Source organism: Monocercomonoides exilis, assembly GCF_001643675.1.
Source record: "Monocercomonoides exilis strain PA203 chromosome Unknown scaffold66-335014, whole genome shotgun sequence".
In the NCBI taxonomy this organism is placed as follows: domain Eukaryota; phylum Preaxostyla; order Oxymonadida; family Polymastigidae; genus Monocercomonoides; species Monocercomonoides exilis.
The window spans coordinates 71,134-86,763 of NW_027150611.1; the positions used below are offsets into that span (position 1 = coordinate 71,134).

The following is a 15,630-nucleotide window of genomic DNA, read 5'->3' on the forward strand; positions in this document are numbered from 1 at the left end:
AAAAAATATTTATTTCTAAAAAAACAAAAAATAAAGAAAAATCCCGAGTTGTCAATTTTTTATTAATTGATAATAATTCCATAATAAATTGTAATAATCACTAAAATGTCATTTTCAAAACAGGAGTCAACTCTAAATTCACGATGCAACGTTCTATGGAAAGAAATACAACGCATCGGTGGAGATGACGTTGATTCATTGCTCGTCTATTTGTTTTACAACTACAGAAAATCATCTTCAGTAATTAATGATTTACTGAAGTCCTTGAATGGTTTGGACTTCAAAATTTTTTGATTGTTAATAACTTTAATTTATCTATTATTATATTCATTTATTATTAATATTTATTTTTTTGTTATTTAAAAAACTTAGAATATTACGAAATACTTCTGAAAGATCTCTCTGTTGTGTACAAGTACGCACAATTACACACGCAAACGATGATCCTACAAGCACTGACGCGCAACGCATCATTATCTGAGCTTCTGGACTATGGATTTGACATTACTGAAGGAAAGTATAATTATGCAAAACAAACTCTTACAAAAAACCAAGGATTTTTAATACCAGCACAATTGCCTCACCCACCATCATGTAAAAGTGGTTTGTATTAAATATTATAATGATTTCTTTTTTTACTGTTTTTTTATTTTTTCAATTATTTTTTTTTTTTAAGGTCTTAATGAACAAGATTGGGAAAAGGGCAACAATTGGATGTTGGCCCATTCCACAGAAGCATCAACGTCATTGCAATCAGCCAAGAAAAAACCAAAAAAGGTTCCAGATTACGAGCAGTTCATTGAGGAATCTGCATGGGATGATATCATAATTACAGAAAAAAATAATACAAACAAAAAACTATCTTCATCATCGAAAAAGACAAATCAAAGTTACAACAACGCCAAGCTCATTCCATCTGTGAAACCTTCTTCTACAAATAATACACCTTCTCAAACAGTAAACAATCCAATCAGCACTCCACTTCGTGCTGAAAGAAAGACAATAAGAATTAAACAAAAAAATTCATTTCATCATCGTCATTCTTCTCCATCACTGATTCCTATTCACAAACTTTACAAAGAAAAAACTTCATCATCATCTTCATCATCATCATCTTCTTCTTCTTCTTCATCTTCTTCTTCTTCATCATCATCCTCATCATTTTCATCATCATCATCATCCTCATCCTCATCATCATCATCCTCATCATCATCATCCTCATCATCCTCATCATCATCATCCTCATCATCATCATCAATAAGAAAGAAAAAGAAAGAAATAGATAATACTCCTCCAACAGACAAAGTTTCATCATCCTTTAGCAACGAAAATATGTGGATTAGTGGTCAATTGATTGAATATGCCACTTCTCCCACTCTTATTCCTCCACTGGCATTTCAAAATCTTCTCTCAACATTTCCAAAAAATAATGACATTTCAATTACTCCATCACAATCACCTCAATCAAATCAAAACGAATTAACAAACAATAATAGATCATTGAAAAACATTTCAAATAACAACACAATGAATCTTCATCCTTCTAATCCGTTAACATCTCCATTTCCTTCATCACATTCACAAAACTTAACAAACATAACAAACACTAGTTTTAAAGGATTAATCAATTTAGGCAACACATGTTATCTTGCCTCTCTTCTTCAGTGTTTTTCTTCAATCACTTCACAAAAACCATCAATCATTTCGAAAACACGCTCAAAACAAACATTATCATTTCAAATGATGAGTATTTGCAATCAAATCCTCAAAGATGGAAAAAAAGTACATTCATGGATCCCATCAATTGTTAGCAAATGGGAAAATTTTTGCAGATACGGAAGCAAGCAGCAGCAGAATGTGTCAGAGGCATTCGATAATCTTCATAGACTTTTCGAAAAAGATGGATTGATAAAGAAAGATTGCTTCTGTCCTATTATAATTTCTCATTTCAAATGTTTTAAATGTCAAAAACTCACATCACACATCGACAACATCAACAATAGCATAATTATCAATTCTTCATCAACTCACAATGGTTTGTCTTCTTTGTTTTCAACTGAAATACAAGATGGGAAAAATTGTGTTTATTGTGAAGAGTGCAAAGAAAAATGCTGCACTGCAAGGTGGGAAGAAATGATATCATTTCCTGAGGTACTTGCCCTCTCCCATGAATGTACTGATCCTGCAAGTTCTCCACCTTCTCGAACACATCTTATCGAGACTGATATGTCGAACAAACGTTCATTTTGCAAAGGATATGCAAATGAAAAAGATTCAACATTTCACAACAACAATAAAGAAACAACATTCTATCATTTCATTGGTCAAGTTCTTCACAAACAGTTTGATAACAGTAATGGTCATTACATTGCTGTTGTGGAAAGAAAGAAAGGAATTAGAAAGATGTGGATCACCTGTAACGATGATGATATAAAACAATTTGATAGTGACAATTGGACTAAGACTTGGAAAGAACTTTACGCACAGGGTTACACTCCTTCACTTTCATTCTACGTAAAAGAAAACTCACTATCTACGCATCCAACAATTCAATTTGGTGGTTCCTCTATTTCTTCCTCCTCTTCTCAATCTTTAAATATCAACAACACAAACACAGACACAACTCCATCATCATCGTTTATCACACCACCACATCATTCTTCTTCCATTCCACAACTTTCTTCATCAATAACAACTAACTATGGATTGGAAGCACTAAAAGAAAGAAGAAAGAAAACGGGCATCTTTTCTCCCAATGAAAAGAGATTAATCTTCAAGCCCAAGACTAAATTATGGAAAGAGTTTTCCGAAGAAACAAATATTAAAGTATCATTATCACACTTCTACAAACTCACCACAAACTTTTCCAAAGCAAAAAGGCGCACAGATCTCTGTGGAATGTGCGAGAAACTCAACTATCTGGAAAACAAACTGAAGTCATCTCAAAACAAAAATGGACTTTCTTCTGCCGAGTTTCATACACTCAAACTTCTTCGTCAGCATCGACTTGTTGCAGAAATGCAACGAAAACATTATCAATCAACTGTTGACAATCTGAAAGAGGGAGAAGCAGTCTTCGTCTTCGACTTTAAAGAAAAATGGAAACTCCCGATCAGAAAGAACCAACTTCAACAAGAATTCTTTAATTATCAACAGGTTTCTCAATTCACAATCATCTCTCTTCAAAAAATTAATAATCAACTAATTAAAAGAACATTCAACTTCTTCTCCGACTGCCTCTCAAATGATCACAGATTTGTTATTGAGTGTCTGGAATCTGTGATCAAAAGACACTTCTTCTCAGACACTCACACTTTTAAGTTCTTCTGCGATTCGGGCCCACACAACCGAAATCGCTTCCTTCTTCACTTCATCCTCTCCAAACAATCAAAACTTCTTAAAAAGAAAAATACACAACTCAATTACTTCGCTGAGCACCACGGAAAGAATATATGTGATAGTGAATTTGGTGCATTAGTTAATTCAATCGACAACAATCTATCAACTGAACACATCACTACACTTCATGACTTAATCAACTTCTTCGAAAACAATATGAATGTTTCAACATCTGTTTCATCATCATCACAATTGAATATTTTTGAATCATCCTCATCAAACAACTCCCCATCGTCATCATCTATCAAGGAGTGTGTGCATGAGAGGTACTTTGAAGAGTATGTACCATCTCAGCAAATTTCATGGCCATCACTGTCAGTCCCTCACATGAAGGACTATTTATACTTTGAGCGCAAGGGCTCATTTGTCTGCGCATCTGCTGTTGGATATCTTCCTCAACGCTCTCTGGTTGCCCTCGAATCTTCGACAATGAAAGAAAAGGTTCAACGTTCAAGAAAGTCATTTCACTCTGATATCACATCATCTAACTCTTCTCTTCTTTCTCAATCTTCTCAAGATCTTCTTTCAAGAAGATTTGATCTTCTTCTTAACTCTTCATCTTTAAATGAATCTCAAAATTGTATTAATAGTGTCCCTTTTTAAGAAACTAGTTGTTGTGTATGCTTAGCTAGCACTCTATCGGAAGGGTGCTGGACATGACTGTTCGTATTAGATATTGCAGCCTTCGGGCTGCAATATCCGGACCTGGATACGACGAACAGCCTCCCAGGTACACAATAGTTAGAATCCGATTGTTTTCTTACTGTTTCTGTCCCTATAATGTCCCTATTTGCACTTGGTAATAGTCCCGAAATTTATTTATGTATATCTTAATAGAGATTCATTTTTTGATGGGTGTTATGAAGAGTTTCAATGATTTTTGGATTAGATTTCAGGAAAGGGGAATAGCTGAGAGTGTGAAGTGATGTTTCATCACTGTGTCTGCCTTTTTTCTCTGTTGAATTTGATCTTTTTGAGTTAGGACAAGAGAAATATCAGAAAGGGTGGAGTAGGTAGAAAACAAAGGATAAACAGTCAAGTTTGTTTTTACACCTAAAGTATTTGTATTCTTTTGTGTTTTGAATTGACTATGATACCATGTATTTGTTGATATAGTAATGCTTTTTTTTGAATCTTTTATTGTTCATATGAATTGATATTGAATTGACTGTCGGGAAATGTTTTAATGATGATATAGTAAAAATATATTCCTTTGAGAGTGATGCAACAAAAAAAGAAACTTATATGTTGCTTTCAATATTTAAGCTGATTAATACAATGAAGTGCTGTTGTTATTTGTGTGTTATTTTGTTTTTTGATTGTTATCGAATTAACAATGAATTTATTTTTATGTTTTTCTCATCACTGAATATTCATCAACCGTTGTAGTTACTCAACAATGAAGATATTGATATCAAAACATTTATATATTGAATAGAACAATAATTATAAACATGTTCATTCAAAAACAAAACATTTTTAAGTGTTTAATTTTTCAAAGATATTTTTCTCATTTGAAATGAAAATTCAATGAAAAATAAAAAAACATATTTTCACCATTATTCAAACATTAAAAAAATCAAAACTAATTTCTGATGACATGTTTGCATTAACAAAGCAATAATATTCACAAATTAAATGAAACAAAAATAAAAAATTTTGAAAAATTTTTGAAATTTTTGATCATAAAAAATACAAATTATTATTAATGGCGCCATTAAGAATACCATGATCTATTTTGCTCAATGTGAATAAATAACGATAATAAACATGTCTGATGCTTTTTTTGAAAATCTGTTAGTGGAAAAAGTTGGTAATAATTTGTTTTTTAACATATTTTTTATTTGGGATGAAGTGTTGTGCGAAATGAATTGTTTCCCATGCACCGTCTTCGAAGATTTTTCTTATTATTTTACAGTCATTCTATATATTTAATATGTGAGAACGTTTGACTTGTACTGACAAAAGTGCAAAAAGGTTTGGAACAAATCGTTGTTATTTTTCACAAATACAAGAATTTTGATTTATTTGTTCAGAAACCAGTCTTTCTATTTGACACATCGACTATTTTTGCTGGTGCAAACAGAAAGACCATTCAATGTGACTTTGATAATTATTATTCATTTTTAACAAAGTTTGTTTTTATTATCAATTTGCAAAATACTAAAAAATCAATTTTTTTGCTGCTTTGAATGCATTCTGTAAATTATTATCAATATATCTGATTATTTTTTTATCAGGAAGTGAATCGGAAATATGAAATGTTTCAAAACAAAAACATTGTGTGAAAGATTGAAAAGTCAAGAAAAGAACTATATAAAGTACTGGATAAGTTCCGCAGACAGAGCAAGAAAGATGAAGAATAGCAGGGAGTGAAGAATGGTGAGGGAGATAATGATAAAGCTTAACAGGAAACTGGAAGAGATGAAAACTAAATTGACGGAAATGAAGATGAGCAAGATGATTCTTGACCTGAAGAGGAGAGAGGAATTGTGAAGAAAGTTCTATTAGAATCGAAAGCAGTAAGCGCAAGAGTGTATAGGAGAAGGGTGGAATGAAGAAGGGTAGACGAGAAGAGAATTATTTTATGGAATGAGAACAAAGACATGAAGACAAGCAAGGAGAAGTCTCAATTCAATGACTGCGGGTTGAAAGACAGTGAAAGAAAGCGGAAACAATTATCTAAGAACTACATGGAATTCTGTTGGACGACTTTAAGGAAGAGCATGAAAAGGAATGGGCATAGGCGTATGGAGACATCTTTGTTCAACCAGTATTTAAAAATCATTTCGCTTTCAACTGAGAAACAAAGGAAAATGAAGCTGAAATTGATTGAAGCAGCGCAGAGCAGGAAAAGGAAGAGGAGAGGGAAGATTAGGGTGAACATGGAAAAGAAGCTGGACAAGAGGAGGGAGGAGCATTATTAAGCTCATAAGGTTATGAAGGAGGAAGAGAAAGTGAAAAAAGAATTGAACATAAGAATTCTTTTCAAAATTGGAAAAGATGGAACATCAAAAAGAAACGTTGATTGAATGGTCCATTTGGAGATATAAGATAAAAGTTGAACATCTTTTGTTATTTATTCTTCAAAGAATAACAATTGCCTTGAAAAGTCGTTTCAGAGGAAGAATTAAAATGTTCAATTGTCAAAAAGCAGGAAGCAGAAGCAGAAGGGGAGAATGCAACGAGGTCAAACATAAGAGGAAATGAGCAATTATGTATCGAAGACAAGGAGGAAAAAGAGAGATGGAAAAGCGAGCTGAACTGCAGCATGTCTGAAGCATCAAAATCAGCTTCAAGAAAAAAAAAAGATATTCTCGTGACATTTCTTCAGTAATTTCATCGTCATTATCTTCTTCTTCATCGAGCAACTTGAAGTTTTTCCGGGATCCAAAGGATGAATCCAAAATGACAGCGAAAGGGAAGAAATGCAGCAAAGATGACATGGTTCCATTCCAAGCAGACGAAGATTATTTCTTCTTGTTAAAAAACACAACAACAAACAAAGCATTAAGCCCATCTATTTCTCAATCACAGGCATCGTCTTCATCTTCCCCTCAGATTTCTTCATTGATTTCTCCACAAAGTGCCAGCAAACACACAAAGGTTCCACGAAGCAGCCTTCTTGTGATGATGGAAGGGATAAAGAGGAGGAAAGAGGAGAAGAAGAACACAGATTTTCTCTTGCTGTTTTTATCGCTGGTACCTGAAATGATACTGACTATGATGCCAGTTGGCGATATTTCGCTTGTAGATGGCAAGTGGTTTGAGGAGGAAGTGAAAGATGTGGATGTGGTGAGAGGAGTGGAAGAGGAGGAGAACGAAAGGAAGAAGGAGAGAAAGGAGTACTTGTTGAAATCGAAGAAGAAAACAAACGAAAAACTGAGTTGAATGAAAGAAAGGAAGCTGAGAGAAGAAAAAGAAAGAGAATCATTTAGAATAAACAGATCATCTTTTCACAAACAAAATGTCATTACGCAACGTTAGTTGGAATAAATCAGACTCTTCAGTCAACGCTTCAATCAACTGGATCAGCATCCTTCTCTTTTTCTCCTTCCTCCTCTTCCTTATCATCATCATATCCTTCTTCTCTATCCTGACATATTCCATCTGATTACAATCATATTGATTATGCTTCACATCCTTCAACAGCATCACTTTCACCTCCTTTTTCAAAGTTATGTATATCTCCATCTTCCTCAAATACCTCAACTTTCACAAGTCAAATATTGTATCCCGTTTCTTCTTCGTCATTGTGCTTTCCTGAGCTAAAATTGTCGACTATTCCAAGCTTCATCGAACGAACTGAGTTAGAGAAAGCGATACAGACGAAGATGAGAAGATGCAGAAGAATGAGACAGAGAAGCTGGGAGAGGAGCTGCTGGAAGAAGAGAAGGAAAACTCGGAGAAAGATCGGGAAAAGCTCGAAGACGAGCAAAAGAAGGCGCTGGAGCAGGTTGAGAAGAAGAAAGAGGCGTTTGTTTCGTATCTGAAAAAGATGAAGATTGAAAGCGAATAAAACTTTAAAAGTGGAGCAAAGCAGAAGAAGGTGTGGATGAAGGAGCATTTCGAATAGCCTATTGTTGTTTGTGTAATGAAGATGCTGTTAATTTGAGATGATCTATCTTTTGATCGGTAGGCAGTTTATTTTGGAAGCTGTGCAGATGTGTTTCCTAATAAAAGCTCATTTTTGACTGTGGAAGAAGGATAAGGAAACAATTCAGAAAACTTGTCATTTTCAAAAGAACAACAAAAGAAGAAGAGGAAAAAAGAAAAGAAAAATGATGAGGAAGTTAGAAACAAAAAAAGGATACGCTGATGATGAAGAAACTTTCGAGTTGATTTTCCTGAGAGAAAAGAAGAAGAAAGGAGAGAATTGAAGAGAGAAAAAAGATGAACTCTGTTTCAAGTTTCAATGGCGAGATCTGTGATGATAAGATACAAGACGGAGTTTTTTATAATTGTCGAACTGGAATATGATTTAAAATATTTTGAGGGAAGAGAGATTGCTGTTGGAGAAAAAGTTGCATAAATTGGGAAGAGCACAAAGAGCGGGTTTAAAGAGGAGTAGATTTTCTCTTCGAAAACAATGGAGCTTGGAGTTGAGGTTCAGATGCATCTCTGTTGGAGAAAAGAGTCAGGAGATAAAAGCAAGAGATCCGAAAAGGATGGAGAAGAGGGAAGACCGTGCAAAAGAGTTTGAATAATGTGAAAAGATGTGACGGAAATTGAGAAATGAACATCAGCGAGCTGGCAGAGGGAAAGCCAACAAAAACAAGATTTTTCTAAACAGATCCAATTCGAAAGTTGGAAAGGCAACGCTGGCGGTTGATGTGCAGGACGGCTGTGGAGGTGGGTCCCAGGTGGACAAGCGCGGAGCCGAACTGGCAGATAGAGAAGCATATATTTTGTCAGTAGAATATCAGCTTGGAACAGCAGAAAATGATAAAGTGGAGGCGTGAGGTTGAAGTTGATGCACAACATTGCAACTCTTCACTCACACCGCTGACAAGCGCAAGCCGGATATCGCCAGACTTATGAGAGCATAATGTTTGTGAAGTTGGTTGATTTCAATTCGAATTCTGCTCTGGGTTTGTCGAATACAGCAAATGAGAGAAGCTTAAACACCTCAAAGGGATGAAAGCAAGAGGAATGCGAGTTTGGCAAAAGTGGATGGAGAATCGATGAGGATAAATGGCTGTGACTAGGATACTGAGGCGAAAGTGCAATGATCCAGATACACACTCCCTTTTTGCTGCCTCAGCAGTCACATATGAAAGGTGTGATTGGGAAGTTCGTATTGAAAAGGATCATCGAGCTAAAAGTGGATCAGCTGAAAGAGAAACAATGAAAGTGGGACTCAATGAACAAGGAATGCGATTCCTCAGAGGTGGATTATAGTTAAGAAAAAAAGCCAGCTGTACATCAAAATATTTTGAAGTATCTGAAACAGAAATATTTGTATTTTTATTTATTTATTCATTATTATCTTTGTTATTTTTTTCGACAACTTTGATCAATTTATAAAAAGAACTTCTTTAAAATATTATTTGCTTTTATAGAAAAATAAACAGCAAATATTTGAATATCTGATGAATATCTAGTTTAACTATTATATTTTTCATTTGTGTTTTTGAAAATTGTTTGTTTTCAACTAAAGTTCTAAGATCTTCAAAATAAATATTAAAAGATCTTTGTAATAACTCATAAAACTAATTTTCATATTTAAAAATTATTGATTTCATATTGTTATTATCGTTATCATGTTTTATTAACGAAAAAGCAAGTATTTTGTTCTGTTTATTTAAGTTTCGATATTTTTGAATAATTTTTTATGTTTTTTTCAAAATATGAAATAAAAACAATTGGAAACAAATTAAAACCAACAAATAAATTATATTAACAACATATTAATGTATTTTTTCGAATTATTTTACAAAAATAATTTCGATTCAACCCAACCCTTAATGAAAAAAATTTATGATCAAACGTCGGAATTTTTTATGATATCAAAAAAAATCACCCATATATCGAAATCTCGGTAAAATAGGATTTAGAGTTTCTCCGAGATTTTAAAAAAATTTTTTCTGAGCACAAATGAAGCTATTTTGAAAGATTTGTATGTTACGTGAGTTTGTATCAATGTGATGTATTTTGAGGAAAATTTACTGAATTTTTCCTCTTGCAGTTACTGTGAAATCGGTCATGTCCGGTATTTTGTGCGATGTCCGGTATTTTATGCAATATCTGTACGACTGTTAACAATTTTCTGTGTGGATAATTATTACAATATTATTTACTTTTTTATACGGTTTTCTTGAATTTTTTTTATACAGAAACTTTTTTATTGAACTCATGAAATTAATGAAATTATTCCTCAAAATATGGGATCGATCAAAATATTTGATCAAAATATTAATTTTGCAATTTTTTCTGAATGCATATTGAGGATCGCAAATTCAAAATTAGCATCTTTAACGAATTATTCCATAACGCAAATGATACATGGGAATGGTTCAGAAATGAAGTGTTAAATAAAAGATACAAAGAATGCAGAAATTGCCATAAGGAAATGGTTCTCTATGAACGAAATCCTAATTCCAGACAATGGAGGTGCTTCAGATGCAACAAAACAATAAGCCTGCCATCAAATCTATCAAGAAAAAATCAAAAAATAGGAATTGGAAAATTAATGCATATTTTCGTTATCAAATGGATGAATATTTCAATTACGCATACTTCTTCACTTCTTTGTTTGCATAGAAACACAGTTGGTTTTTACTATTCACTTGCAACAGCAGCAATGGCACAGAGCGCATCATCATCGTTTCAGCCAATTGGAGGTGAAAATTCAGTTGTCGAAATTGACGAAGCAGTTTTGAACAGAAGAAAATATCATAAAGTCAGATGGAAGAAGCAGATCTGGGTATTTGGAGCTGTAGAAAGAACTGAGTATGAAAATCATGGAAGCTTTTTTATCATCAGAGTACATAATAGAAAAAAAGACACATTGCTTCCAATCATTCATGCAAATATCTTTCCAGGAACGATGATTCACAGTGACGAATAGAGAGCGTTCTCATCTCTCAATGATCTCGGTTGTGGCCACAAAACAATATGCCATAAATATCATTTCAAAGACCCAGAAAGCAAAATATGAACCAACATGATTGAGGGACTGTGGAGTCAATTTCGAAGAGATTAGCCTCGCACGGGGCTGAAGGAGAAATTCATTGATGATTATATTTCTTCTTTTGTGTTTCAAAAAAGAAAACAATCAACATTTGTTGAAACTGTGAGAGAAATTTGCCAATATAAAGTGAATGAATATATTGAAGAAGAAAAGGAAGACCACAAAGAAGATGTGCCAGTTTTAGCTGAACAAAACGAAGAAATTTCTGAGGATTCGATGGAAGTTTGTGATGGAGCGGAGCATTCTGAATATGAACCCGAATAAAAAACAATTGCATTGCTTAAATCATATTTGTGAATAAAAATTTGATTGCATATCAATCTCAAATTGCAAATATTTTGAAAATTTGATTGAAAATTAGAAAAAATTTTTGATCAAAAAATAATTACTCAAATATTCAATATTTTTTTTCGAGTTTCCACAAATAACTATAAGAAAAAAACATATGTGCACGACATGTTATCATCATAGCTTCAACATATGTTAATTTTATTCACTGTAGTATATTGTGCATTAACCCATCATATTAATAAAAGGAACTGATCGGATCACTCTTTTTGATATATTTTATGTTGGAACATCTAATATATCTGAATAATTTTTATCATGCAAACTTTGGATTGCATTGCAAACGCACGTTGAAACTTTTCTGGCTCTGAAAAAAACAATGATCGAATAAGCTGTCGAATATAAAAAATGAATTTTGAAATGGTTTTTTTGGTCTCACTGGTTTTTCATAAAATGAATTCGATATTCTTCTTCAACTTCTCGATCAAGAAATTACTCCGCATCGAGGTGGAAAAAAATATATCAACAATTTTCAATATCAACTTTTTGTTTTGTCGAATTTTCTTCATTTCAAATCGACAACAATGACTTGATTAATAACAAAATCATTTTTCAATTCTCATTCATTGTTATTAAATATGTTCGTAACATTTTCTGCTTAATGAAATAACCACTTTTGGACTCACTATTATCTTTTGGAAAATATCGTATCAGAGAAATTCTGGATGTGGGATTAATTGTTGATTGCATTATTCTACCAATAAACAGACCAAGTGGAAAAATAAAAGTTGGAATGAAGTTTTTCAGTGGAAAGCACCAGACTTATTGTGTTAAAGTGGAAGTGGGCATCAATCCCAAACTTGGAATTCCCAGCACCAAATGTGAAGTTTTTTCCTGGAAGCACACATGATTATGTTGTTTCAACATCAGTATCCAACGTTTGAAAATAAATTATGAAACGCAAAACTGTTGGCAGACTCAGCTTGCATTGGAGCAAAAACATGGTTCGGTGAATGCACCATAAAAACGTAAGGAATCCCTGAGTTATAAAAGAAAGAAGTGATTTTTGAGCAATTTATTGGAATCTTTAAAACAGTCTTCTCTGTATTTCGACAGCATTATCCATTGAGCATCGAAATGATTGAAAATTTTTATATTGTTGCTGTTTGTTTAACAACATTTCATATTTCACAGAATTCTTTGACAGCTTTAGATTTTGAAGCTAATAATATTTTTTTTTGCTGAATTACAAATGGAATATGCAAGAAAGCATAAAGTTAAAAAAGAAGTTAATTCAAAGGATTTTGAAAAACAAAGAAATAGATTGAATTCATCATCACCGACAACTTCATGTTCTTCAGTATTTCGTAATAACTATTTAGGCTTTTATTTATTTTGTGATCCTTATTGATGTTTTAACTTTGAAAAAACAACATTTTCATCAACAATATACCATTATTAATTAATTCGAGAAGTCTTAATGGAATGCTGTGACCCATACTCAAGTGCAACAACACATGAAAAAGATCATGAAAAGAAAAAAAAGATAAAGGTTTGTGAACGAGATGTAAGACAAAGAAAAGAAAATAAAGATCAAAGAATAATTGAAAATGATGTCCACGATCATGAAACCACAGACTACACATCTTCATGGCATCTTACCTTCCAATGGAAAGCTGCATGTCTTCATAGAGCTTCATCATAAACAAATTTTCCAATCACTTTTTGTTCATCTCAATCTTCATCAACACAACCTTCTTCAACTCAAACAACATCTCGATTTTCTTCGACTCAATTGTCTTTATCTTCACAATTGCTTTCAAATTATATATCTTCATCAATACCCCACGTCCTCCTTCTCTGCTTTAACCAAACTTGTATTTTCTTTCAAATCTCACTCTTCCTTCTTCTTTTTGCGTATTTCCTCCTCAAAATTGTTTCGAACAATTATCTTTGATTTTCACAGCTTCTTCAGATTCAATTTCCACTCGAAGCACAACTTCTTCATCTAAAAATTAAGGCATGTCTTTTTGAAAAACGAAATAAAAAAGAAGCTAAATATTTTATTATTTATGTATCACAGATTTGAATTATCATTGAGTTTAATAATCACTATTTATTTTAATAGTTTTTGATTCAATAATTTTTTAAGTATTCGTCATATGATATTTGTTTTGCACATCACTCACAAAGAAAACAAAAAAAGTTGCTAAAATTCTTTTTACATTCTTCTTTTTTATTCATCTTTCTATTTTATGTGATTGAGATGAAAAACTATTCCAATTTACAAAAGAATGACAATTTAAAAAGGATTAACAAAATTATGTTCAAAAAAAGACAAAAAAGTTATTTTGTGAAATTTGATATGAGAAGAAAATAAAAAAAGAAAAACAGATGAGATTTATGTTAATGAAATTGTTTAATATTCCATCCTCGTCTTTCTTTTGAAAAAAACAAAAAAGTTTCAAGAATCGAATCAAACATACAGAAACAAAAAAATTCTTAAAATTACAGTTTTATAAAGAATAAACAAACCTTCTTTTTGATTTTTAATTGTTTATTTATATTTGTTATCATAAATTCTAAAATAAAATAAATTGCGGTCAACAAAGCTTTGATCATAAAATTTTATTTTGCTACAGAAAAAAGAAAAGAATATTTCAAAAAAGATTGAGTCATTCTCGATAAGAAAAAAACATTCACAAAAAAATAAACAATTCGCAAAAGAAATGCATATTCGAGTTCAGGTCTTATGTGTCTTATTTTTATTTTTTGAAGAACAAAGACGAATGCATATAATTGATTTATCTTCTTTATTGCAAATCTTTCTCTTTTTCTATGAAACCATATAATTTTTTATTAAATTAATCTTTGTTTCATGTTGATCTGTCATCTCAACGAAAATAATCGTTTCAAAATAAATTTATCAAAATAATTATCCATTTGATTTTATATGCGTGATTATTTTTAATATCTTCACTTTCTTTGCGATATTGATAATTGCAAAGTTTTTTCAGATTGTGCAAAAAATACAGGGCATCGCAAAAAATACCGGATAAGATAGATTTCACAATATCCACAAAGAAATAATTCTTTAATTTCCCTCAAAATAAATCTCATTTCTATTAATTCATTTCATTTTCACTATTTTCAAAACAGCCTCATTTGTGTTTTGAAAAAATTATTTTGAAATCATGGAGTAATTGGATTTTGAGTAAAATTGACAGAATTATTTCTCTTGTGGATGTTATGAAATCGATCTAATCCGGTATTTATTGTGATGCTTGATATTTTTTCCACAATTAGAATCATTAACAAGTTTATTTGGAACGAAAAGACAAATACATTGCAAAATGGATAAAAAGTCAATTTTTGATATTAAAGAAAGTCAAATGTTTCTTGAAAAATGTGTTGTTTTTTCATGTGTTCTTTTTTAAACGTAGAACACGACTTTTCAAACAGAAAATTTTGATAAAAATAACACGATTTCAAAAGCAAACACAATTGTGTTTAATTGAAAGCACATTTCAATTATCTCCTTTAAAGAAATGCAGATTTTGATAACTTCCATGTTAAATATATAAAAACAAGAATAGTATTTCAAAAATAAAAAAAATATTTTTCATTTGCCAAAAATTTTTTTGAAAAATAAAATCAGTGGTGTATTTTTAAATAAAACAAAAATGTTTCATTTCGATCAAAATTCTGTCACCACTCACGAGACTTCACGAGAACGTTCATAACAGTATTATGAAATTATTATTTTCATTTCAGAAAAGAAACATAAGTGTGAACAGAAATTTCATGATATTATGACATTTTTCATTTGAAAATTACACAAAAAGAAATTTATAAAAAAGAATTAGCCATATTATTTACCCAACATTCTGAACTGTCATTTTCATTAATTGAAACGAAGTATTGTTTATTTATTGATTTATATATTTTAATATTAATATATTTATTGATTTTTTATTTGAAAAGTTCAAATCATCACTTTCATCATCGATTTCTGTGATTCTAATATCGTTTCGGACTCACTTTATAATTTTTGTTTCAGAATCAAAAGAATTGTGTGCACACAAAAGATCTCATTTGAAAGAATCTTTCCTTCTTGTTCTTCTCACAATTGTGTTTGCAGATATTGCATTTACCTGGGTGATAATTTTTGAAATCATAACTTTTTTCGGAATGTTGATTCTTTGAAGTTTTCATCACAAATAAAATGAATTTTTCATTCAAATGAAATA

The 15,630-nt window shown here is 31.7% G+C and overlaps 3 protein-coding genes across 3 annotated transcripts; all 3 read left to right on the plus strand.

Moving 5' to 3' along the window:
• Positions 1–714: 714 nt before the first annotated feature.
• Positions 715–4,002, plus strand: MONOS_16473 (putative Ubiquitin carboxyl-terminal hydrolase; the record flags this gene model as incomplete). Its single annotated transcript, XM_067869381.1, has 1 exon — positions 715–4,002. One exon carries the CDS (start codon positions 715–717, stop codon positions 4,000–4,002), a length of 3,288 nt encoding a protein of 1,095 aa, XP_067719077.1.
• A 2,805-nt stretch (positions 4,003–6,807) lies between these two features.
• MONOS_4460 (uncharacterized protein) lies at positions 6,808–7,290 on the plus strand (the record flags this gene model as incomplete). The annotated part of the gene is made up of 1 exon (XM_067874535.1): positions 6,808–7,290. One exon carries the CDS (start codon positions 6,808–6,810, stop codon positions 7,288–7,290), a length of 483 nt encoding a protein of 160 aa, XP_067719078.1.
• A 451-nt stretch (positions 7,291–7,741) lies between these two features.
• On the plus strand, positions 7,742–8,861 carry MONOS_4461 (uncharacterized protein; the record flags this gene model as incomplete). Its single annotated transcript, XM_067874536.1, has 2 exons — positions 7,742–7,875; positions 8,693–8,861. 2 exons carry the CDS (start codon positions 7,742–7,744, stop codon positions 8,859–8,861), a joined length of 303 nt encoding a protein of 100 aa, XP_067719079.1.
• Between the last annotated feature and the right edge of the window lie 6,769 nt (positions 8,862–15,630).